The following is a 27,176-nucleotide window of genomic DNA, read 5'->3' as shown; positions in this document are numbered from 1 at the left end:
CAAACTAGGATCCTCAGGAGAGTATCGGAGAAGGCAATGGCGACCCACTCCAGTACTCTTGCCTGGAAAACGTCCTGGACGGAGGAGCCTTGTAGGCTGCAGGCCATGGGGTCACGCAGAGTCAGACACGACTGAAGTGACTTAGCCGCAGCAGCAGCAGCAGGACAGTATGCTATTGGGAATACAACAACACACACAGATCCAGATCGATGGAATAAAGTGGAGGGTCCAGAAACAAACCCCAGCATCCATGGTCAACTCATCTCTGACACAGAAGGGGAGAATATCCAAATGGGAACAAGAAAGCCTCTTCAATCAATGTCCATGGGAAAACCAGACAGCTACATCTGAAGAACGCTATTGGTTTTGATCTCATACCACCTCAATATAGGGGGAAAACCTCACCCTAAAGACTGATGTCATGAGATAGCTAGAAAGAAGCGTAGGTCAAAGGCTCCTTAACATCAGAGTCTCCTTGCCATTTGCTGGGCGGAGGTCGAAATGGGTCTCTTCAAGTAAGGCAAAGAGGTACACGAAGTACACCCATGGGTTTCCATCCAATGGAACCTCTTCACAACAGAGAAGCTAAGCATTCACAAATGCAAAAGATAGGAAACAGAACATGAGAGACTCCTTGCAAGTGGTGTATCTGAGAAGGGGTTCATATGGAAAGAGACGAAGAATGCACAGCACTCAGATTCCAAGAAACAACACCACCACCACCCTTGACCCTTCCCCCATGACCAACTCCGACCTAAAGCCTTTCTCTCCCTCTAACCTATCCCTAAAACATAACCCTCATCTAATCATATACATGTGCATCCCTAGCATCCATCCATCCACACACGAGAGAGAAAGAGGAAGACACAGACGGAACTGAGAAAGGAAAAGAGAGGGACACAGCCAGAGAGAGACACGGAACCAAAGAGAGGAAAGGAGTCGACGGTCCAGACTTTTCCTCAATCTGCCTCGAAGGTAGAAGCAATGACAGCGCCCTTCCACCCCAGAAGGGGGAAAAGGACGGAAGGTTTGGAGAGGAAAAGACAAGAACGCAGGGAGCCATTAGAAGCTCAGCCACCCGCAGAAGCCGAGCTGGGACACTTGAACAGAATCTCAATGGAAACAGAGGAGCAGAAAGTTGGCTACTCTTTTCTATAAGAGAGGGAGACCTTCGAGTCTTCCTTTCGGTCCTCCAACTTGGATGCGGGGTCTCAAAACAGTCAGGAGGGGGAGTGCCTTTTCCCGGGTACCACGGCACATCCAGGCCTCGTTCTGCCCCATTCTGTGCTGTGTCAGCCCTGGATGGAATCTTTCTTTCTGAAGTCTCAGCGCACAAGCTCCACGTGATATCGGCCCCAGGTGGAAAGGCATGGAGCTGCTCGTAGGCCGACAGACCTAGGAAGCAGATGGGAGAATGACCACCACTCTGCAGATGGAGAGACTGGGGCAACCCTGAGGGGCATATGCTTGTCCAGGGCCACACCACTTATGAGAAGAAGGAGCCTGGTCTGAGAGCAGTGGGGTCCTCGGAGCTCAGGCCCTGGCTGAACCCAGGCCTCCCCAGGGCTGTGGGCTGGGCTGTGTGGGTGTCACTGTGCCTGCACATGGCCTAAGGGGGGTGGTCGAGCAGTCAGAAACCCAGAGATTCCCTTGGGAAGTTTTGGGGAAGGGACCTCAGCACGAACCCCAGGAGATGATGTCACCTGCCGGCAACAGAACCCAACAGAACCCGCAGCCCGGGTATCCAGGCCTCCAGAGCGGAGAGGAGCCCCCAGCCAGTTCACTGGCTGCCAGGATGTTCTGCTGTTTGCCCCTGCCCAGAGGCCGGGGCCTCAGGAGTGCTCACAGGCAGTGTGCGCGGGCACCCTGTCGACGTTGGCTCAGGACACCCCCAAGAGGCCTCTGGCCCTTTGCCCGGAGAAACAGAAAGGTAACACGGGGAGCCCCAGGACGGACCAGGCCGCCTCTCCCATGCCACCCGGAAACACCGGGTCCTTTGCCTGTGTGTGTGGATGCGGGTTTCTTGGGGTGTGTCTCCCTCAAGGAAGCCCAGGCGGATGTGGGGTCAGAAGCCTGCGGACAAGTTGTGTCCACACCCCAGGGGAGAGCAGGCTGGGCGGGATGGGGAGAGTGCGGGCAGCGGCGGCCGCCCAGGCGGACCTCACACCCTCAGGTGGGACTCTTTCCTCCCGGGTGGGGATCTGAGCAGACACACGTCTCTGACCCTTCTGGGAAGAGAAGTTCGAGCAGGCAGAAGCAGCGGCTCCACTGCCCAGGCCCAGCTCGGAAAACTCCTAGCATGGCTGGCTGACGGTCACTGTCGTTGCAGAGCTTCCCACGTGATGAGGCCGAGGACGGGGACACCCCATCCACCTCCCGGAGGGAGGGGTCGGAGCACCACCCCCCCGCCCGTGAGGCCCAGTGCAGGCTCCAGGTGAGCGTGCCCACGGAGGCATCAGCCCCACCGGGGGAGAAGCGGAGGCGGGGAAGGCCTGCTGCCGAGACACCGCCCAGGATACACCCGGCGGCCCAGTCTGAGGCTGCCACGGAGCTCAGCACACCCGGCTCCGACCCAGAGTCCCGAGAACCCCGGCCTCTGAGGCAGCAGGAGGACCTGGAGCCCAGCACGCCAGAGCACAGAGGTGAGGACGCTGGGGCTGGTGCACGGGAGTGTGTGGGGAGGGGGTGCTGAGCTACACAGGGACGAGTCCCCGAAAGCTGCTGCTGGGCCTGCAGCAAGCGCTGGCCTCACACCCCCCGCCCCCCATCTTGCACACTTCAGTCCCAAAAGACATCCGACGCTGGGTATTCTTTGGGAATCTCTTGGAAGCTTTCTGTCCCGGGAGACGCACATGCCAAGGCTGGCCTGTGGGCAAACTTTGCTTCTCCCCCAGCTCTAGCACTGGCCTCCAACTGGAACCAGGCTCCGCTTCCCAGACCTGTCCCTACAGAGGTGCTGGCTCCAGGTGCAGGACCCAGGGATCCACCGAGGGCAGATGGAGAACCGAGACTTGCCCTCGCAGAGACACCAGGCCAGCTGGGTACTGGCCAGCACACCGGGCAGATCGGATCTCCATGCCTGCAGGACCCCCAGCCCCAGGCACTGATGTCCCACCCCCTCAGCCAGAACCTCCACCTCCACGTGCACCTCTACCTGCTCGGGCTCTGGCAGGAGAACCCGAGGCAGAGGAGGAGTCACCGCCTCGGCAGGGAGAGCCTGCCCTGGCTCCCGCGCAACACCCAGACGCCCACGATGACTCACCCACCCCTGCAGGGAGAACGAGCCCCCGCTCTGGACAGACACCCAGAGCCCTTGCCGGAAACACCACGTCCAGGGGAGCGGTCGGCTCTGCAGCCTCCATCCCCGTCTGCTCACCGTGGATGCTGGCAACTCGGTCTGCCCCCAGGGGACATGGAGTTCCTTTCCCCTGAACTGCTTTGCATTTGGTTTGTTTCCACCTTTACACTAATTGTAAAACTGCTAACCATAACCCTAACCCTAATGCTAACCCCAATCCCTGCTCTAACCCTAAACCCTAAGCCTAACCCTTAACCTAACCCTAAAACTAACCCTATCCCTAAAGCATGACGCTAACCCGATCTTTAAAGCATAGCCCTAACCCTGACCTTAACACTTGCCCTAAACCAAACCCTAACCCTATAGTTAACCCTATCACCTAACCCCACACCTAAACTTAACCTCTAACCCTAACCCTAACCTTGAATTCCCGAGTCAGAATAGTGTGTTTCTCTACACTCTGCAAGGCTTGCAATCACATGCCTATGTCAGCGTGGCCCTGCCAATGGGGAGGGAGGCTGTGCAGTGCGTCTGATGGGGTCGGGTGCCATGCCACGGTCTGCTTGTGAAGGGCAACTGGCACCTCCCATGGGCCCTACCCTAAACCTAACCCTATCCCTAACCCTAAACGCGAACCCTAACCCTAATCAAAACAGTAACCCTAACCTTATCTCTAATACATACACTAACTCTAACCCTACCCTAACTCTGATCCCAAGCAATACCTCTAACCCTAACCCTAACCCTTCCCTAACCCTAACCCTAACCCTAACCTTTAACCCTAACCCTTCCCTAAACCTAACCCTAACCTCTAACCCTAACCCTATCTTAATCCTACCTCTAACCCTAAACCTAACTCTAACCCAAAAATTAGTCTAATCCTAACCCTTACCCTAACCCTAACACTACCCTAACCTTAACTCTAAACCTATCCCTAACAAATTCCTAGGTTACCACACTCCTGCCCATGGGGAAGGAGGCTGCAAAGTGCATCTGAGTGTGCCAGGGTTGACATGCCAGGGTAACCAGGTTGAGGGCACATGGAACTACCCGTGGGCACCTACCCTAAACTTAACCTTATCCCTAACCCTAACCACTAACCCTAACCCTACCCTAAATTTAAGCCTAACACTAACCCTAACCCTAACTTCCTACCCTAACACTAACAGTAACACTAATGCTAACCCAAAACCCTAATGTCGGCAGCTGTGATAGGCATTACTGACAAAATGCAGGCACGGCCCCAACCCCCTCTCCTCATCCTGCAGGCGCATGGTCCCGGGATGAAGGAGTTAGGTCTTGTGATTCTGACTTGTCCTTTCCTTCCTCCAGTTGAGTTGGCTGGAAAGAATATTATAATCCATAAAGTTAACTATTGGCATTTATTCAAGGATCTTTACAAAGAATGCTCCAAGATGAGCACATTGGCTGCAGCTTGAGACCATGGGAAACATTGTTATCTGAAACCTGCCTGTAAGGGGAATGTTTATGGCAAAAGAAGTTTGCTGAGTTTAGGAGTGAGGAATAATTAAGAATAGTTAGAAGCTAAAAGTTTAAGGTATGTTGTAGTGTTGGCATATTTTACTATAGCTTATAGAAACTAGGAATTTCAGAGATACTAATAGCTAAAAGCCTTTTTAGGAGATGATGAGCTTAAGTTACTAGGGGATAACAGGATTTAAAGAGATAAGAAATAAACTGAGGAATGTGATATACAGCCCAGAGACAAACCTGAGTTACAATGTCATCACAAGGACACTTAAGAGGGAACTCTGAAGGACAACAATGATTTATAGAGACAATAAATATGGGTGAGAAGAAGACCTGACGAGCAAGGCAACTCAGGCCTCAGGGATCTTGATAAGCTGCCTTGGCGCTCACCTTAAAAATGATATGTATCTTTCTGATGCTTGCTATAATAGACTGCTCCCTAATTTCTGTGGCTTAGGCAGAAGACCTTCCCTGATCCTTTCCTAACCAGGTCGATTTAAAACTCTAATCCACATGCCCCCCGAATGGCAGCACTCTATAAAATTATCCATAAAAGAGAGTATTTTAATCTAAACTCCTCTTGTAAGCATCTTAGTTTGTTTGATAAATGTGCCTGTGCCTTTAGAGCTAATATGCATGACTGCTCCTTAACAACAAACAGCGTTGAGAGCCTGAACACATAAAAAGTCCCAATGGGCACAGAACCCTTCAAAAGGGAGAAAGTCTATTAAAAAAAAACACAAGAAATATTATTCTGTAAAATTGTTATTTGATCTATATTTACTTGCTATGCTTTTGCTCCTAACATGTTGAACCTGTATTGTAAAAGTATAATAGTCAGAGGCTTATATAAATAAAGGTTTAGCACTAATATAAAAATAATAAGACAATTGTTAATCTAGCTGGTATGTTCTGTGCCTGACACAAAAATACTTTTAGAAAAGGTGTTCTGGCTGATCAACCCTTATCAATAGAGTCATAAGATGTTAGCAGGCCTCCAGGCCAGAAGATGATGTAAACAACATGAGACTTTTGTAATTAAGATATGCAAAAAGTATCCTGGTTTCAATAGGGGTCAAAAACTGTTGACCCATTGAGCTGATTTGGCATGACTCTACATTTTACATTTTCCTCTATGTACAACTTAAGATATAAAAACTCCCTTTGAAAAATAAAGCTGAGACACTGCTTCACACATGCCTAGACTCACTGTGTCTTCTATTCCCTTCACAGACATCGCCAATCCTGAGGGAACCCCTGGACCAGCTGGAGCAGGACCCCAGCACCCTAACCTTAACACTAACCCTAACCCTAAACCTTACCAAAACCCTAACCCTAAACATTAACCAGAACCCTAACTCTAACACTTACCCTAACCTATGCTAACTCTAACCATAAACCCTAACTCTAACACTAACACTAATACTAACCCAAAACTCTAACCCTAACCTTACCAAAACACCAACCCTAACGCTTAACACTATCTCTAACATTTACACTAACTCTAACCCTACCCTAACCCTAACCTCTAAACCTAACCCTAACCGTTCCCTAACCCTAAACTTAACCCTAAACCTTACCCTAACCCAAACCTTAGTCTTACCGTAATCTATACCCTAACCATAACACTACCCTAACGTAAACTCTAACCTAAACATAACCCTAACACTACCCAAACGTTAACTCTAAACCTAACCCTAAACCTACCCCTAACAAATTCCTAGGTTACCACAATCATGTCCATGGGGAAGGAGGTTGCAAAGTGCATATGAGTGGGCTGGGTCACATGACAGGGTCACCTGGCTGAGGGCACGTGGAACCTCCCATGGACCGGTACCCTAAACCTAACCATATTCTTAACCCTAAACGCTAACCCTAACCCTAAACCTAATTTTAACCCTAACCCTAACACTAAACATAACACTAACTTCTAACCCTAACTCTAATCCTAATGCTATCCCAAAACCCTAACCCTAAACCTAACGCTAACCCTTACTAAAACCCTAAACCTAACCCTTAACCCTAATCATAACTCTAATTCTTACCCTAACCCTAACCGTACCCTAACCCTAAACCTAAAGCATAACCCTAACCTTGGTCCTAACACTAACCCTAACCCTAACCGTATCGCTAACCCTGTCACCCAACCCCAGCCCTAACCCTAGCCTCCAACCCTAACCCTATCCTTGAATTCCCGAGTCAGAGTAGTGTGTTTTGCTGCACTCTGCAAGGCTTGCAATCACATTCCTATGTCAGCATGGTCCTGCCAATGGGGATGGAGGCTGTGCAGTGTGTCTGATGGGGTCGGGTGCCATGCCACGGTCTCCTTGTGAAGAGCAACTGGCACCTCCCATGGGCCCTACCCTAAACCTAACCCTTACCCAAACCCTAAACACTAACCCTATTGCTAATCCTAACACTAACCCTACCCTAACCAGAACCCTAACACTAAACCTAATCCCTAAACCAAAACCTAATCCCTAAACCAAAACCTAACCCAAAACATAATCCCTAAGAGTATCCCCAACCCTAAACCTCAAAATAAAACCTAGCCTTAACCGGTAACCCTAAACCTAACCTAAGCCCAAACCCTAGTCTAACCCTAACCCTAACACTAACTCTAACACATTCCTAGGTTAACGCAGTCCTGCCCAAGGGCAAGGAGGCTGAAAAGTGCATCTGAGCAGGCCAGGTCACATGCAGGGGTCACCTGGCCTAGGGCATGTGGAACCTCCCATGGGCCCTTACCCTAAACCTAACGCTATCCCTAACCCTGACTGCTAAGCCAAACCGTAACCTTAACCCTAACAATAACTGTAACCCTATCTTCTAACCCGAAAACTGTCAGTAACCTTAATGATAACCCAGAACCCTAAACCAAAATCTAAACCTAACCCTAAACCTAAAGAAAACCCTAACCCTTAAACCTAACACTAACTCTAACACTTACCCTAACCATAACCCTTCCCTAACCCTAACCCTAAACCCTAACCCTAAACCTGTCTCTAAAGCATAAGGCTAAACCTAACCCTAACACTAACCCTAAACCTAATGCTAACCCTATCACCTAACCCTATCCCTAACCCTAATGATAACCCAAAACCCTAACCTTAACCCTAGCGTAACACTAACCCTAACCTCTAACCCTAACCCTTCCCTAACCTAAACCTAACCCTAAACCTAATCTTAACCCTTACCAAAACACTAACCCTAACGCTTAACTCTAACCCTACCTCTAACACTTACCCAAACAGTAACCCTAACCTAACCCTAACATTAACGCTAAACCTAACACTAACACTTACCCTAATGCTAACCCAAAACCCTAACCCTAATCCTAAACCTAAACCTATCCCTAACCCTTATCAAAGGACTAACACTAACACTTAATCCTAACCCTATCTCTAACACTTACCCTAAACTTAAACCTACCCTAACCCTAACCCTAACCCTTACCTCTAACCCTAACCCTAACACTTCCCTAATCCTAACCCTAACCCTAACCCTAACCCTAAACCTAACCCTAACACATTCCTAGTTTAACACAGTCCTGCCCATGGGAAAGGAGGACGCAAAGTTCCTCTGAGAGGGCCAGGTCATATGCAGGAGTCACTTCTCTGAGGGCACGTGGAACCTCCCATGGGGCCGTTCCCTAAACCTAAAACTATCGCTAACTCTAAACGCTAAACCTAACTCTAACCCTAACTTTAACCCTAATACTAGCACTAAACGTAACACTGAGTGTTAACCATAACCCTAAACCTAACCCTAATGCTAACTCAAATCCCTACTCTAACCCTATACTTAGATAGCGTATTTAAAAGCAGAGACATTACTTTGCCAACAAAGGTCCGTCTAGTCAAGGCTGTGGTTTTTCCAGTGGTCATGTATGGATGTGAGAGTTGGACGGTGAAGAAAGCTGAGTGCTGCAGAATTGATGCTTTTGAACTGTGGTGTTGGAGAAGACTCTTGAGAGTCCCTTGGACTGCAAGGAGATCCAGTCAATCCATCCTAAAGGAGATCAGTCCTGGGTGTTCATTGAAAGGACTTATGTTGAAGCTGAAACTCCAATACTTTGGCCGCCTCATGCGAAGAGGTGACTCATTGGAAAAGACCCTAATGCTGGGTAGGATTGGGGGCAGGAGGAGAAGGGGCCGACAGAGGATGAGATGGTTAGATGGCATCACTGACTCGATGGACATGGGTTTGGGTAAACTCCGGGAGTTGGTGATGGACAGGGAGGACTGGGGTGCTGCGATTCATGGGGTCGCAAAGAGTCGGAAATGACTGAGCGACTGAACTGAACCCTAAACCTAACCCTTAATCCTAGCCATAGATCTAACACTTATTGTAACCCTAATCATACCCTAAACCGAACCCTAAACCCTAACCCTAACCCTTAGCCTAACACTAACCCTAACACTTAACCTAACCCTAACCCTAAACCTATTCCTAAAGAATAACCCTAACAAGATCCCTAAAGCATAACCCTAAACCTGATCCTAACACTTACCCTAAACCTAACCCTAACCCTATCGTTAACCTTATCACCTAACCCCAAACCTAACCTTAACCTCTAACCCTAACCCTAACCTTGAATTCCAGAATCAGAATAGTGTGTTTCTCTGCACTCTGCAAGGCTTGCAATCACATTCCTATGTCAGTGTGGCCCTGCCAATGGGGAGGGAGGCTGTGCAGTGCGTCTGATGTGTTTGGGTGCCATGCCATGGTCTCCTTGTGAAGGGCAACTGGCACTTCCCATGGGCCCTACCCTAAACCTAACCCTATCCCTAACACTAACCATAAAACCTAACCCTAACCCAACCCTAACCCTAACCCTATCCCTAACCCTAAACCTAATTCTTACCCTAACCCTGCCCCTAATCCTGCCCCAACACTAACCCTAACCCCAACCCTAACCCCAACCCCAAGCCCATTGCTAACCATAACCTAACCCTATCCATAACACTGACCATACCCTAACTTAACCTTAACCCTAAATGTAACCCTAACACTAACCCTAATTCTTAACCTAACCCAACTCTAAACCTATCCCTAACTGTAACACCAACCCTAAGCCTAAGCCTAACCCTAACCCTAACCATAACCCTATCCCTAATCTTAACCCTAAACCTAACCCAACGCAACCCTAAGCCTAAACCTAACTCAACCCCAACCCGAACCCTAACCCTAACACCAACCCTAACCCTAAACCTAACCCTAACACAACTCTAACTCTAATCCTAACCACTAACCCTATCCCTAATATAAAACCTAACACTAATGCTAACTCTAAACCAACTCTAACCCTAACCAAACCATAACCCTAACCCAAACCTAACCCTAACTCAAACCGTAACACTAAACGTAACCCTAACCCTATCCCTTAAACTAACCCTAAACCTAACCAAAATCCTAACCCTAAACCTATCCCTAATCCTAACCCTAACCCAAACATAACCATAACCCTAAACTTAACGCTAACTCTAACCCTAACCCTGAATCTAACCCAACCATAACCCTAACCCAAACCCAACCCTAACTCTAACCATAATCATTTCCTTAACCCTAACACTAATCTTAACATAACCATAACCCTATCCCAAGTCCTAAATTTAACCCTAATCCTAACCCTAACCCTAACCCCTAACCCAAACCCTAACACCAACCCTAAGCCTAACCCTAACCATAACCATAACCATAACCCTATCCCTAATCTTAACGCTAAACCTAACCCAACGCAACCCTAAGCCTAAACCTAACTCAACCCCAACCCGAACCCTAACGCTAACACCAACCCTAACCCTAAACCTAACCCTAACACAACTCTAACTCTAATCCTAACCACTAACCCTATCCCTAACATTAAACCTAACACTAAAGCTAACCCTAAACCAACCCTAACCCAAACCAAACCATAACCCTAACTCAAACCTAACCCTAACTCAAACCGTAACAGTAAACGTAACCCTAACCCTAACACTATCCCTTAAACTAAACCTAACCAAAATCCTAACCCTAAACCTATCCCTAATCCTAACACTAACCCTAACCCAAATATAATCATAACCCTAAACTTAACGCTAACTCTAACCCTAACCCTAAACCTAACCCAAACCCAACCCTAACTCTAACCGTAATCCTTTCCCTAACCCTAACACTAATCTTAACATAACCATAACCCTATCCCAAGTCCTAACTCTAACCCTAATCCTAACCCTAACCCAAACCCAACCATAACCTTAACTCTTACCCTAACCCTAACCCTAAATCTAACCCTAACTCTAAGCATAACCCTGTCCCTATTCCTAATTCTAACCCTAATCCTAAACCTAACCCTAACACCAAAACTAACCCTAACCCTTGCCCTAAACCTAACCCTACCCCTAACCTTAAACCTAATCCTAACCCTAAATCTAACCCTAACCCTAACATAAAAACTAACCCTAACCCAATCCCTAACCCTAACCCTAACACAACCCTAACCATAACCCTAAGCCTAACCCACCCCTAACCCTAAACGTAACCCTAACCCTAACCCCAACCCTAATCCTAACCCTAGGACTAAACTTAACCCAAACTGTAACCCTATCCCAACCCTAACTCTAAACCTAACCTAAACCTAACACCAACCCTAACCCTAACCCTAATCCTACTGCTAACCCTACCCTAAAAACAACTGTAATCCTATCCCTAACCCTAACCCTAACCTACCCTGAACCCTAAACCTAACACCAACCATAATTCTAACATAATCCCTAACCCTAACACAGCCCTAACCCTAAACATAACCCTAACCCTACCCTAATCCTTACCCTAACCCAACCCTAAATCTAACCCTCATCCTAACAGCAACCATAACCCTAACCCTAACCCTAACCCAAATCTAACCCTAACAATTACCCACGCCCCGAACCATAAACCTAACACTAACCCTAACACTAACCCAACCCTAAACCTAACTCAAACCCTAACACCAACCCAAAACCTAACCCAAACCTCATCTAACCCTATCCCTAACCCTAACCCTAAACCCAAACCTAACCCTAACCCTAATCTTAAACCTAAACTTGACCCTAACCATAATCCAATCCCTAATCCTAACCCTAACTCTAACCTTAACACCACCTCTAAACCTAACCCTAACCCAAATCTAACCCTAAAACTAACCCTAACGCTAATCCTGACCCTAACACGAAAACTAAACTTAACCCAATCCCTAACCTTAATCCTATCCCAAACCTAAACCTAACCCTAACCGTAACCCTAACCCTAACGCAACTCTAACCTTAATCCTAACCATAACACCAACCTTAAGCCTAAGCCTAAGCCTTACCCAAACCTAACCCTAACCCTAACCCAACCATAATGCTAACCCTATCCCTAACCCTAACCTTAATCCTAACCCTAACCCTAAGCATAACTCTATCCTTAAACCTAACATTAACCCACACCCTAACCCTAATCCTAACCTTAACCCTAACCCAACCCTAATTCTAACCCTAACCCTAAACCTAACACTAATTCTCAACCTAACCCTAAACTTAACCCTAAATCTAACCCAAACCTAACCTTAACCCTACACTAACCCAACCCTAACCTTAACCCTACCCTAACTGTAACCATAATCCTTACCATAACCCTATCCCTAATCCTAACCCTAACCTGAACCCGAAACTAACCCTAACCCTAACCCTAATGCTTACCCTAACCCTAACCCTAACCATAATCCTATCCTTAGTCCTAACCCAAACCCTAACCCTAACCCTAACAATAACCCAACTCTAACCCTAATCCTAAACCTAACCCTAACCCAACATGAACCCTAACTTTTACCCTAACCCTAATCATAACCCTAACTCAACCCTAAACCTAACCCTACCCCTACCCCTACCCCGAACCCTAAAAGTAACCTTAACCCTACCCTAACCTTAACCATAACCCTAACACAAAGCCTAAAACTAATAGTGACCCTAACCTTAATCCTACCTCTACCCCTACCCCGAACCCTAAGCCTAACCCTAACTCTAATCCTAACCCTATCCCTACACTAACCCTAACCCAACTCCTAACCCCAACCCCAACCCCAACCCTAACCATAACCCAACCCTAACTTTAACCCTAAACCTATCCCTAACCTAATCCTACCCCTAACCCTAACACTAACCCGAAACATAAAACTACCCCTACCCCTATCCCAAACCCTAAACCTAAATCTATTCTAAACCTATCCCTAAACCTAAACCTAAATCTATTCTAAACCTATCCCTAAAACTACCCCTAACACCAACCCTAACCCTAACCCTAACCATAACCATAAAATTAACCCTAACCCTAACCGTAACCCTAACCCCAACCCCATCCCCAACCCCAACCCTAACCCTACTAACCCTAACCCAAACCGAAACTCAAACCCTAACTCTAACCCTAACTCAATCCTAAACCAAACCCTAACCCTAAACCTAAAACTAACCCTAACCCTGACCCTAAGCTCTAATCCTAACCCTAAACCTAACCCCAACACTAAACCTAACCCTAACCCTAACCTAAAACAAACTCTTAGTCTAACCTTAACCAAATCGTAACCCTAACCTTAAACCTAAAAAAATCCTAACCCTAACCCTAACCCTAACTGAAAACCAACCCTAAACCTAACCCTAACCATAACCATAAAATTAACCCTAAGCCTAACCGAAACCCTAACCGCAACCCCATCCCTAACCCCAACCCCAACCCTAACCCTAACCCTAACCTTACTCAACCCTAACCCGAACCGAAACTCAAACCCTAACTCAACCTTAACCCTAACCATAAACCTAAACCTAGAATTCACCCTGACCCTAAGCCCTAACCCTAATCCTAACCCCAACACTAAACCTAACCTTAACCCTAACCTAAAACAAACTCTTACTCTAACCCTAACCAAATCCTAAACCGAACCCAAACCCTAACCCTAACCCGAACACTAAAACTAAACTAAACCTAACATTAACCCTAACCCCTATCCCTACCCCTACCCCTAACCCCAACTTCAAAACTACCCCAACCCTAACTCTAACCCTAATCCTAACCCAAACCTAACTCAACCCTAAACCTAATCCTAACCCTAAGCCAAACCTAACCCTTACCCTAATCCTACTCCTAAACCTAACACTAACATAACAGTAACCCTAACCCTAATACTAACACCAAACATAACTCTAAACATAACCCCAAACCCAACCCCAACCCCAACCCTAACCCTAACCCTAAACCTAACCCTATCCTCAACACTAACCCTATCCCTATCCCTAACTCTAAAACTAACCCTAGCCCTAAACCTAACTCAAACCTAACCCTAACCCTAAAACGAACTCTAACCCTAATCCTAACGCTAACCTCAACCCCAAACCCAACCCTACCCCAAACTCAACCCTAACCCCTACACTAACTCTAATGCTAACCTTAACCCTAATAATAACTCTAACCCTAACTCCAACACGTGCACTAACCCTAACCCTAACTATTATCCTAATCCCAAAACTAACCCTAACCATTACCATAAACCTAAAGCTAACCCCAACCCCAAACTTAACCCTAACCCTAACCCTAACCCTAACCCTAACCCTAACCCTAACCCTAATTCAACCCTAACCCTAAACCTAAACGTAACCCTAACCCTAATCCCAACCCTAACCCTTAACCTATCCTAGCCCTAACCCTACCTCAACCCTAATCCCAACCCTAATCTGAACCATTACCCTAACCCTAACACTAACGTTAACCCAAACCCCAAATCTAACCCTAACCCTAACCCTAAAACTAACCCTAACCTTAACCCTAACACTAACCCGTATCCCAACCACAACACTAATGCTAAAGTTAACCCTAACCCTAAGCCCAAACCAACCTGAAACCCAACTCTAAATTTAACCCTAACACTAAACAGAATCCCTAACTCTAACCCTAACTCTAACCCTAAACCCAACCCCAACCCCAACCCTAAACCTCACCACAAGCCTAACTCAACCCTAAACCTAACCCTAACCATAATCCTAAAATTAACCCTAAACCTAACACTATCTCTAACCCTTATCTCTAACCATAACCATAACTCTAAACCCAACCCCAACACCAAATCCAACCCCAAACCTAAATCTAACCCTACTCAAAACCCAACCCCTACCTCTAACCCTAACACAAATCCTAATCCCAAACCCAAACCCAACACTAACCCTAACCCTAAATCTAAAACTAACCCTAACCCTAACCCTACCGCTAATCCCAAACCCAAATCCAACCCTAACCCCAACCGTAAACCTAACCCTAACCCTAAAACTAACCCAATCCCCAACCTTAATGCAAACCCCAACAAAAATCCAAACCACACCCTAAGCCAAACCCTAACTCAAACCTAACCCTAGCGCTAACCCTAACCCTAACGCCAACCCCAAACCCAACCGTAACTGTAACCCGAACCCTAACCCTAACTCAATTCTAAACACAACCCTAATTCTAACTCTAAACAGAAAACTAACCCTAATGCTAACCCTAACCCTAACCCAAACCCCAACACTAACCCCAACCCTAAACCTAACCCTAACCCTAATCCCAAACCGAAACCTAAAACTAAAACTAACCCTAACCCTAACCGAAAACTAACCCTAAAGCTAACCCTAACCCTAATCATAAGATTAACCCTAACCCTAACCCTAATCCTAACCCTAACACCAACCCCAACCCTAACCCTAACCCTACTCAAACCTAACCCTAACCCTAACTCAACCCTAAACCTAACCCTACTCAAACCTAACCCTAACCCTACTCAAACCTAACTCTAACCCTAACTCAACCCTAAACCTAACCCTAATGCTAAACCTAAAACTAACCCTAACCCTGACCCTAAGCCCTAACCCTAACTCCAACACTAAGCCTAAGCCTAAGCCCTAACCTAAATCAAAGTCTTACTCTAATCCTAACCTAATCCTAACCCTAACCCTAACCCTAAACCCAACTCCAACCCTACCCCCACCCTAACTCTAACCCTAATCCTAACCCAACCCTAACTCAACCCTAAACCTAATCCTAACCCTAAGCCAACCCTAACTCTTACCCTAACCCTACTCCTAAACCTAATACTAACACTAACCTTAATAATAACCCCAAACATAACTCTAACCATAACACCAACCCCAACCCCAATCGAACCCTAAACATGAAACTAACCCTAACCCTAACCTTAAAGTTAAACCTAACCCTAACCCTAAGGCTAACCTCAAACCCAACACCAACCCTAACCCTAACCCTAGCCCTAAACCTAACTCACCCCTAACCCTAACCCTATCCCTAAAACTAACCCTAACCCTAACCCCTTACTCTAACCCTAACCCTAAAATTCATCCTAAACCTAACACTAACACTAATCTCTTACTCTAAAAAAACCCTAAACCTAACCCCAAACCCAACCCTAGATCAAACCCTAACACTAACCCTAACCCCTAACTCTAACCCTAATCCCAAACCCAACCCCAACTCTAACCCTGACCCTAACTCAAACTTAACACTAACCCTAACCAAACCCTAACCTTAACCCTAAAACTAAACCTAATCCTAACTCTAACCCTTATACTAAGCCTAATTCTTCCCCTAAACCTAAACCTAACCCGAACCCCAACCTTAACCTTAACCCTAACTCTAAACCTAAAACTAACCCTAACCCTAACACTACCCCTAACCCTAACCCCATACCCTAACCCTAACCCTAACCTCTGATCCTAACCCTAAACCTAACCCTAACCCCAACACTAACCCTAACCCTAACCCTAATTCTACAACTAACCCAAACCCTAACCCTAACGCGAACCTCAACCCAACCCCAACCCCAACTGTAACGGCAAACCAAACACTAACTCAAATTTAACCCTAATCCTAAATCTAAAACTAACCCTAACCCTAACACAATCACCAAACCCGACCCCAACTCTAACCCTAACCTTAACTCACCCCTAAACCTAACCCTAATCCTAAAACTAACCCTAACGCCAACCCCAAACAAAACCCTAACGCTAACCATAAACCTAACTGTAACCCATGGGGTCGCTAAGAGTCAGACATGACTGAGCGACTTCACTTTCACTTTTCACTTTCATGCATTGGAGAAGGAAATGGCAACCCACTCCAGTGTTCTTGCCTGGAGAATCCCACGGATGGCGGAGCCTGGTGGGCTGCCGTCTATGGGATCGCACAGAGTCAAACACGACTGAGGTGACTTAGCAGCAGCAACCCTAACTCAACTCCAACTCTAACCCTAACACTTACCCTAACCCTAAAACTAACCATAAACGTAACACTAACCCCTAACTCTCACCCTAACCGAAACCTTAACTCCATCCCATTCTAACCCTACCCTAACCCTAACCCTAAAAGTAACCCTAAACCTAACTCAACCATTACCCTAAACCTAACTCAACCCTAACCCTAACCCTAAAACTAATCCTAACCCTAACCCTAAAACTAACCCTAACCCTAAACTTAACCCTAACCCTAACCATTACCCTACCTTTAAAACTAACCCTTGCCCTAACTCTAACCCTAACCCTAAAACTAACACTAACCTTAATCCCAAACCCTAACATTAACACTAACACTAAAACTAACCCTAACCCTAACTCTAACGCTAATCCCAATCGGAACCACAACCCTAATACCAACACTAAATCTAACCCTAACACTAAACCTAATCTCTAACGCTAACTCTAACACTTATCCCAATCCCAACCCCAACCCTAACACTAAAACTAATCCTAAACCTAACTCAAACCTAATCCTAACCCTAAACCAAACCCTAAACCTAAACCTAAAACTCACCCTAAACATAACACTAACCCTAACCCCTTACTCTAACCCTAAACCTAACCCCAACCCCAACGCCAACCCTAAATCAAACCCTAACACTAACCCTAACCCATAACTCTAACCCTAACCCTAATCCCAAACCCAAACCCAACCTTAACCCTAACCCTAATCCTGACCCTAACTCAACCCTAACCCTAACCCTAACCTAACCCTAACCCTAATACTAACCCTAACCACAAACACTAATGCTAACCCTAATCCTATCCCCAAACCCTAACACTAACCTTAAACCTAACCCCTAACCATAAACCTAACCCTAACCCTAACCCCAACACTAACCCTAACCCTAATCCTCACTCTAAATCTAACACAAACCCTAACCCTAACACTAACTCCAACCCAACCCCACTCCTAACTGTAACAGGAAACCTAACACTACTCAAACCTAACTCTAAACCTAACCCTAAAACTTACCCTAACCCTAACCCTAACGCAATCCCCAACCCAACCCTAACCCTAACTCACCCCTAAACATAACCCTAGTCCTAACCATTACCGTAACCCTAAAACTAACCCTAACCCTAATCCTAAATCTAACCCCTAACCCTAACCATAACCCTAAACCCTAACCCTAAGCCCAACACTAACCCTAACCCTAACCCTGAAACTAACCCTATACCTAATCCCTAACCCAAAACCTAATCCGAAACCTAATCCCTAACAGGATCCCCAACCCTAACCCTAACCCTAATGCATAACCCTAAACCTAAATTAAACCCAAACCCTACTCTAACCCTAGCACTAACCCTAACCCTGACCCTAACCCTAACATTAACTCTAACACATTCCTAGGTTAACGCAGTCCTGCCCATGGGGAAGGAGGCTGCCATGTGCATCTCACTGGTCCGGGTCACATGCCAGGGTCATGTGCCCGAGTGCACCTGGTACCTCTCATGGACCCTTACCCTAAAACTAACCCTATCTCTAACCCTAACCCTAAACCTATCCCTAACACTAACCCTAAACCTAACCCTAACCTTAACTTAAACCATAACCTTAATCCAACCCCTACCCCTAAACTTAACTCTAACCCAAATCTTAGTCTAATCCTAACCCTAATGCTACACTAATGTTAACTCTAACCCAACCCTAAACCTAACCGTAACACATTTGTAGGTTAGCACAGTCCTGCCTATGGGGAAGAAGGCTGCAAAATGCATCTAAGCAGGCTGGGTGACATATCGGGGACACCTCGCCAAGGACACCTGGAACATCGCATGGGCCCTTACCCTAAACCTAACGCTATCCCTAACCATAACTGCTAAACTGTAGCCTAACATTAACCCTAACACTAACACTAACCGTAACCCTAATGTTAACGCATAACCCTAACCCTAACCTTAACCTTAACACTACCACTAACCGTAATCCTAACTTCTAACCGTAACTCTAATGCTAACCCAAAACCCTAACCCTAACCCTAAACCTAATCCTAACCTTATCAAAAGAGTAACCCAAACACTTAACCCTAACCCTAACTCTAACACTTACCTAAATCTAACCTTAACCCAAACCTTACACCAAACCTAACCCGAACGTTACCCAATCATTAACTCTAAACCTAACCTTAATAATTTCCTAGGTTAGGACACTCCTGCTCATAGGGAAGGGGTCTGCAATCTGCATCTGAGCAGGCCAGGTCACATGCCGAAGACAACTGGCTGAAGACGCGTGGAACATCCCATGGGCACCTACACTAATCCTAACCCTAACCCTAAATGCTAACAATAACACTAATGATAACTCAAAACACTAACCCTAAACCTAAACCTTTCCTTGCTGTTGCCAAGTTCCCCCCTCCTCTGAGAACCAGCTTCATCCTCTCGAATGAGGACATCCATTGCTACCTTAGCACGTGACTCTCTTCATCCTGTGAAGACTCATTAGGCTTATCCTACAATTACTAGCTGGCCCGAGCAGGTATCCTCTGAATTCAGATTCAGCTGGAGTCTCCCAGGGTCAACTGGCATGTCTTCCCTGAAGTCTGCCAAAACCCACACCCTTGCATTTTCAGGGACTCCCCTTAGCCAGCTGGGCAGAAAACCCAGCATGCTTCAAACAAGCTGACAGACAAGCGGGAGAGGACTCACAGGGAGACGGCTTCCCTCAGGTCTCGGGTGGAGCTCTGGGACCACAGCAGCAACGGGCCATCTCAGCCCCTGGGCTCAGCAGCGCCCCTCATTCTCAGGTCGGCGGCTCTGCCCTGAGGGGAGCAGAAAGGTCACCAACTGCCCTAGGCGGACCTCACGCCCCTCCCACTGCTGGAGCCTGACCTCCCCCGGCCCCATCCCTTCCCCTACCCCAGCAGGACGAGAGCTCGTCTTCCCCTTGCTTCCAACGTGAGGCCCGGGCTGGGCCCCGATTGGGCACTGCCCCAGTCCGGAGCCAATCACAGTGGCCAGGGAGGTGGAACGCACCAATTGGCCAGGGCCAGGTCATGTGAACATACTCCCCAGGAAACTCAAATATCACCAAGATTCCCTAAGAAACCAATGTAAAAAATTATCCAGTAAAGGGAAACCGTACTTTTTAATGAGGCCAATTTCACAGGAAAAAAGAAAATGCTTCCTAATGAACTGCTCAAGGAAGCTACTAAATAAACTTTCAGAAAAGATTAATACTTGTTTTTTTTAATAGGGTGACGGAGAGCTATACCTTTCCCATCTATGTGAATTTAGGTTTAAACTAGATTTCCCTTGGCTATTATATAAGACAAAAAAACCCACAACACCCCCTTCCACTTCCCTCCCCAACAAAATTGATTTAATATATTGAATTTTTGTGTGCTCCACTGTGTCTGATTCACGGCAACTCACGAACTCTACACAGCCAGACTCTTGCGTCCATGGAATTCAGGGCAATTTTTTCTGTCCCAGTAAACGCCCACCCTGGGTGACCCAAAGGCAAGGGCTCAGAGGCTCCTGAGAGACTAACTCCTTTCAGCTGAGCACAGAGCTGGCTCCTCACTGGGATGCCTGTGGCCTGGGGCTCCCTGAGGGGAGAGCAGCACTCGCCCCACCGTGTGGTCACCGCTGGAAGTGCAGGCTGCTCCTCACTCCCCCTTGACAGTGTCCCTGAGGGCAGAACAGTGTGAATCGAATCAAGGTGGAAATGCAAACACCAATGCAACCAAACTTCCCACAAGGTCTCCAAAACCACTCAGGAACAGGGAATTGGAAACGGCAGGGGATGACATGAATGGAGATGGAGACTTGACATCTCTTACACCGAGTTCACTTCCAGTTATCCCTAGACAAACTTTCCATGAAAACTTATCACAAATTTAGAAGATCAATCAGCAGAAATTGGACACGTGCTTTGACTCTTCACACACTCAACTAAAAACCAGTTCAGAAAAAAAACCCAGAGAATACAGTGGACTTTGCAAAAGCAAAGATATCTACTGTGGGAAAGACCTCATTACAAAAGCAAAAGACAGGTCATATATCGCGAGACAAATAATTGGAAACACAAAGCTTATCAAGGATTTGTCTCCAAACAGACAAAGAACATCAACACAACAAGCCTGTGAAAACTAGGGAAAGGTCTGAAGGGACACCAGACCGAGGAAGACACACACAAAGTATCCCGCATGATGTCCAGCACTGAGGGCCTGAAGAAACAACAGTCTAGTTGCACTGCCTCAGGCCTGTGTGACCCTGGATGTGGCCGATGTTTCCCGGTGGCTCTAAGAGATGGACAGGGAGGAAGGGGAAGAGAAAATACTTGCATTTCTACTACTCACAGCAAAGTCTTCCAAGGAGAAGGGAATCATCACCCCCACTGACAATGCCATTCACTGAAGTGATAGCCACGAGTCCATCTAACCCAGAAGGGAATGATGGACCTGTTCTCACAAAACGGCGAGAGATGGAAGAAGGAAGATCAAGCCAAACCAATCACTGGAAAGAGAAGCTGTGCTCAGGGCTTGAAAGAATTCCTATTGGGAAAATGATGTCACAGCCCCACAAGGCAATCCACAGCTTCGATGCTATTCCTCCCAACATGCCAATGCATTTTCGCACCGAACAAAGAATTGCAAAAGGGGTACGGAGACAGAAAAGAGCCTAAACTGTCAATACAACCCGACGAAAAAGCCCCGATACGGACATCCAAGGTTGTGTGAAAGGAAATTAGACGACCAAACTAGGATCCTCAGGAGAGTATCGGAGAAGGCAATGGCGACCCACTCCAGTACTCTTGCCTGGAAAATGCCCTGGATGGAGGAGCCTGGTAGGCTGCAGGCCGTGGGGTCACGCAGAGTCCGACATGACTGAAGCGACTTAGCAGCAGCAGGACAGTATGCTATTGGGAATACAACAACACACACAGATCCAGATCGATGGAATAAAGTTGAGGGTCCAGAAACAAACCCCAGCATCATTGGTCAACTCACCTCTGACACAGAAGGGGAGAATATCCAAATGGGAACAAGAAAGCCTCTTCAATCAATGTCCATGGGAAAACCAGGCAGCTACATCTGAAGAACGCTTTTGGTTTTGAACTCAGACAACCTCAATATCGGGGAAAAGCCTCACCCTAAAGACTGATGTTATGAGATAGCAGGAAAGAAGCATAGGTCAAAGGCTCCTTAACATCAGAGTCTCCTTGCCATTTAGTGGGCGGAGGTAGAAATGGGTCTCTTCAAGTAAGGGAAACAGGCAAACGAAGTACACCAGTGGATTTCCATCCAATGGAACCTCTTCACAACAGAGAAGCTAAGCATTCACAAATCGAAAAGATAGGAAATGGAACATGAGAGACACCTTTCAAGTGGTGTATCTGAGAAGGGGTTCATATGGAAAGAGACGAAGAATGCACAGCACTCAGATTCCAAGAAACACCACCACCACCCTTGACACTTCCCCCATGACAAACTCCGACCTAAAGCCTTTCTCTTCCTCAAACCTATCCCTAAAACATAACCCTCATCTAATCATATACATGTGCATTCATAGCATCCATCCATCCAAACACGAGAGAGAAAGAGGAAGACACAGACGGAATTGAGAAAGGAAAAGAGAGGGACACAGCCAGAGAGAGACACGGAACCAAAGAGAGGAAAGGAGTCGATTGTCCAGACTTTTCATCAATCTATCTCCAGGTTAGAAGCTATGACAGCGCCCATCCACCCCAGAAGGGGGAAAAGGACGGAAGGTTTTGAGAGTAAAAGACAAGAATGCAGGGAGCCATTAGAAGCTGAGCCACCCGCAAAGCCAAGCTGGGACACTTGAACAGAATCTCAATGGAAACAAGAGGACCAGAAAGTTGACTACTCTTTTCTATAAGAGAGGGAGAACTTCGAGTCTTCCTTTCGGTCCTCCAACTTGGACGCGGGGTCTCAAAACAATCAGGAGGGGGAGTTCCTTTTCCTGGGTACCACAGCACATCCAGGCCTTGTTCTGCCCCATTCGGTGCTAGGTCAGCCCTGGATGGAATCTTTCTTTCTGAAGTCTCAGTGCACAAACGCCACGTGGCATCAGCCCCAGGTGGAAAGGAATGGAGCGGCTCGTAGGCTGACAGACCTGGAAGCAGATGGGAGAATGACCCCCACTCTGCAGAGGGAGAGATTGGGGAAACCCGGAGGGGCATATGCTTGTCCAGGGTCACACCACTTATGAGAAGAAGGAGCCTGGTCTGAGAGCAGCGGGGTTCTCTGAGCTCAGGTCCTTGCTGCACACAGGCCTCCCCAGGGCTGTGGGCTGGGCTGTGTGGGTGTCACTGTGCCTGCACATGGCCTAAGGGGGTGGTCGAGCAGTCAGAAACACAGATATTCCCTTGGGGAGTTTTGGGGAAGGGACCTCAGGACGAACCCCAGGAAAATGATGTCACTTGCCGGCAACAGAACCTGAGACCCGGGTATCAAGGCCTCCAGAGCGGAGAGGAGCCCCCAGCCAGATCACTTGCTGCCAAGATGTTCTGCTGTTTGCCCCTGCCCAGAGGCCGGGGCCTCAGGAGAGCTCAGAGGCAGTGTGCGTGGGCACCCTGTCGACGTTGGCTCAGGACACCCCCGAGAGGCCTCTGGCCCTTTGCCCGGAGAAACAGAAAGGTAACACGGGGAGCCCCAGGCCGGGCCAGGCCACCTCTCCCATGCCACCCGGAAACACCGGGTCCTTTGCCTGTGTGTGGATGCGGGTTTCTCGGGGTGTGTCTCCCTCAAGGAAGCCCAGGCGGATGTGGGGTCAGAAGCCTGCGGACAAGTTGTGTCCACACCCCAGGGGAGAGCAGGCTGGGCGGGATGGGGAGAGTGTGGGCAGCGGCAGCCGCCCAGGCTGACCTCACACCCTCAGGTGGGTCTTTGTCCTCCCGGGTGGGGATCTGAGCAGACACACGTCTCTGACCCTTCTGGGAAGAGAAGTTCGAGCAGGCAGAAGCAGCGGCTCCACTGCCCAGGCTCAGCTCGGAAAACTCCCAGCATGGCTGGCTGACGGTCACTGTCGTTGCAGAGCTTCCCACGTGATGAGGCCGAGGACGGGGACACCCCATCCACCTCCCGGAGGGAGGGGTCGGAGCACCACCCCCCCGCCCATGAGGCCCAGTGCAGGCTCCAGGTGAGCGTGCCCACAGAGGCATCAGCACCATCGGGGGGAGAAGCGGAGGCGGGGAAGGCCTGCTGCCGAGACACCGCCCAGGATACACCCGGCCGCCCAGTCTGAGGCTGCCACGGAGCTCAGCACACCCGGCTCCGACCCAGAGTCCCGAGAACCCCGGCCTCTCAGGCAGCAGGAGGACCTGGAGCCCAGCACGCCAGAGCACAGAGGTGAGGACGCTGGGGCTGGTGCATGGGAGTGTGTGGGGAGGGGGTGCTGAGCTACACAGGGACGAGTCCCCGAAAGCTGCTGCTGGGCCTGCAGCAAGCGCTGGCCTCACACCCCCTGCCCCCCATCTTGCACACTTCAGTCCCAAAAGACATCCGACGCTGGGTATTCTTTGGGAATCTCTTGGAAGCTTTCTGTCCCAGGAGACGCACATGCCAAGGCTGGCCTGTGGGCAAACTTTGCTTCTCCCCCAGCTCTAGCACTGGCCTCCAACTGGAACCAGGCTCCGCTTCCCAGACCTGTCCCTACAGAGGTGCTGGCTCCAGGCCCAGGACCCAGGGATCCACCGAGGGCAGATGGAGAACCGAGACTTGCCCTCGCAGAGACACCAGGCCAGCTGGGTACTGGCCAGCACACCGGGCAGATCGGATCTCCGTGCCTGCAGGACCCCTAGTCCCAGGCACTGATGTCCCACACCCTCAGCTAGAACCTCCACCTCCACGTGCACCTCTACCTGCTCGGGCTCTGGCAGGAGAACCCGAGGCAGAGGAGGAGTCACCGCCTTGGCAGGGAGAGCCTGCCCTAGCTCCCGCGCAACAGCCAGACGCCCACGATGACTCACCCACCCCTGCAGGGAGAACGAGCCCCCGCTCTGGACAGACACCCAGAGCCCTTGCCGGATACACCACGTCCAGGGGAGCGGTCGGCTCTGCAGCCTCCATCCCCGTCTGCTCACCGTGGACGCTGGCAACTCGGTCTGCCCCCAGGGGACATGGAGTTCCTTTCCCCTGAACTGCTTTGCAGTTGCTTTGTTTCCACCTTTCTGGTGATGTTTTATTTTTGGTATGGTTTCCTGTATTTTTGTTGGTAAAGTTGGGATTAGTAAACTTTTTCATCATTGTTGCAATTTGGGAACACTGTTGTGTAACTCTGGTGATACTGTGTTACCATCACCACTTTGTAGTTTCAGACCCGTTTGATCTTTATGCCCCACCCCCCAACAAAGCCTGGATTCAAGGCAAGCACGCCCTGTTCATCCCTTCCCCCGATCCTGAACACAATTTCATCCTTTCTTTGTGCATTCCTTCCTATATTCTTGGTGTCCCCAATCAATGACTCTCAGTGAAATGACTGAAGGAGTGTCTTTTGGACTCTCGAACTACTGTAAGACTCCATTGGAGAGTTCTCATTTTTATGTCATTTGAACTAGCCTTTGATATCTGAAAGGACGGTGTACGTCCTTTCAAGATACCATGTGCCAAACGAAGCCCTTTTGGCAACTGCCATCATTATCTCCAGGCAGGCATTGCTGTGTCAAGGGTGACATCTCAGCCAGAAGGCAGAGGCTGAGCTCGTCTTGTTGCACCAGCTCCCAAAAGAAGCCAAGAAAGGGAGCTGGAACAACAAACCACCCCAACACCCAGGAAAGGGTTCTTCATGACAGAAGGCTAGAAAATGACCCAACATCCTTGTGGCCCAGAACCCCTCTAGAAAATCACTGTTCCATAAAAAAGAGAAACACATGGGAAGTTCCAAGGAGAGGCAATGCCCATGGCCAGTGTACTTGAGAGACGGCCTGACCGCTCCGGGGAAGACACGCACCGACGGAACCCCTTGGGAAACAGCAGTGATAGTCCTCACCGTCGTAAGGGTTTCCTCTGGGGACAACCTGCCTGGGGCACCACACGAGGGAGCAGACCGGCTTCTCTTCCTCTGCCCCCACACCATTCACTCATGAAGGCAGCTCAGGTGTTCTCATGCCCTGCCTGCCTGCCTGCCTGGCTCATCCGTGAGCTCTGACCACCTCCAGGGCAGGACTCCAACTTCTCCTCTCTGTGTACCGTGAATCTGCACACAGTGGGCTTGCAGAACCTTAGGAGACTTGAGCCATTCCCACTCGAGCCAGAACCCTCCCCAGGAAGGAAAACAGCTGTGGAGTCATTTTGGCCCCAGCACTGGTTCGAAAGCCTGGCGGCTCCTACAGCCTCTACGGTGTGAAGAGGGAGGTCCCTTCTGACAGAGCTTTCCGGGTCTCAGATCTAAGCTGTTGTTTCACTGGCAGCTGTGTCTCTTCCGTTGCAGCCAGGTGGGCCATGCTGCTCCAAAGGAGCTCACAAGCTGAGTTTCAAGGGAGGTATAGAGAGGACAGGGATGGCTACAACGTGCTGCAAACTGAGTGAGGGTCCCCATAATCCTCAGCAAAGTTCTGTGGTGTGCAAGTGGGGAGTAGAGGGCCCCCAAGTTCCAAAGGAAGGGAGGTACTCGGGAGCTAAAGCCCTTGGCTGCTGTGGTAGTAGCTGCAGATGGCAGCTCGTCCACAGTGCACTTCGAATGAGGTCATATGAGCGGGACTCTGGAAATGGCTCCGAAATCGGGAGAAAGGGGTCAGGGTATGTGGGAATCCGGCAGGGGTGGGGGGTGGATGAAGGAAGGTGTCCCTCCTCTCTCCAGTGCAATTTGGTTTGGTGAGTCTCAAAGCTACCAGATGGCACTTCCCAAGTCAGGCCCCCGCAGGAATCAGGGTGGGCTGCGTGCCTCGGCCCCTGCCACAGGGACAAGCCACACCAGTGGCCGCCCTGAGCTCCAACGGCCGGATCTGGGGGTTCTGTCTGGGTGCACACCTCCTTGCTGTGGCCAAGTTCCCCCCTTCTCTGAGCACCAGCTTCATCCTCTCGAAGGAGGACATCGATTGCTACCTTGGCACGTTACTCTCTTCATCCTGTGAAGACTCATTA

At 48.5% G+C, this 27,176-nt stretch overlaps 2 protein-coding genes and 1 long non-coding RNA gene across 3 annotated transcripts in view; 2 read left to right on the top strand and 1 right to left on the bottom strand.

Annotated features, from left to right (window-relative positions):
• Positions 1–27,176, bottom strand: part of LOC145534149 (uncharacterized) — a 541,812-nt gene that overhangs the window by 210,536 nt on the left and 304,100 nt on the right. Inside the window, exons 33-34 of the long non-coding RNA XR_014074275.1 lie at positions 19,774–19,886; positions 1,170–1,395 (exon numbers count right to left, since the gene is read on the bottom strand). This is a non-coding gene — a long non-coding RNA (uncharacterized LOC145534149). The remainder of the gene's footprint in view (positions 1–1,169; positions 1,396–19,773; positions 19,887–27,176) is intronic.
• On the top strand, positions 1,762–5,986 carry LOC145534036 (uncharacterized). The gene is made up of 3 exons (XM_081561402.1): positions 1,762–1,930; positions 2,330–2,642; positions 2,895–5,986. The coding sequence occupies exons 1-3, from the start codon at positions 1,796–1,798 to the stop codon at positions 3,551–3,553; spliced, it is 1,107 nt and encodes a 368-aa protein (XP_081417528.1). The 5' UTR covers positions 1,762–1,795; the 3' UTR covers positions 3,554–5,986.
• The window catches only part of LOC145533915 (uncharacterized), an 89,930-nt gene continuing 87,895 nt past the window's right edge, over positions 25,142–27,176 (top strand). The window contains exon 1 of the mRNA XM_081561263.1: positions 25,142–26,190. The gene's annotated coding sequence lies outside the window, so the exon portion shown is untranslated. The remainder of the gene's footprint in view (positions 26,191–27,176) is intronic.

Source organism: Giraffa tippelskirchi, chromosome 14, assembly GCF_054371585.1.
Source record: "Giraffa tippelskirchi isolate mGirTip1 chromosome 14, T2T-mGirTip1v1.2.pri, whole genome shotgun sequence".
Taxonomy (NCBI): domain Eukaryota; kingdom Metazoa; phylum Chordata; class Mammalia; order Artiodactyla; family Giraffidae; genus Giraffa; species Giraffa tippelskirchi.
This window is presented reverse-complemented; position numbering and strand designations above follow the sequence as displayed.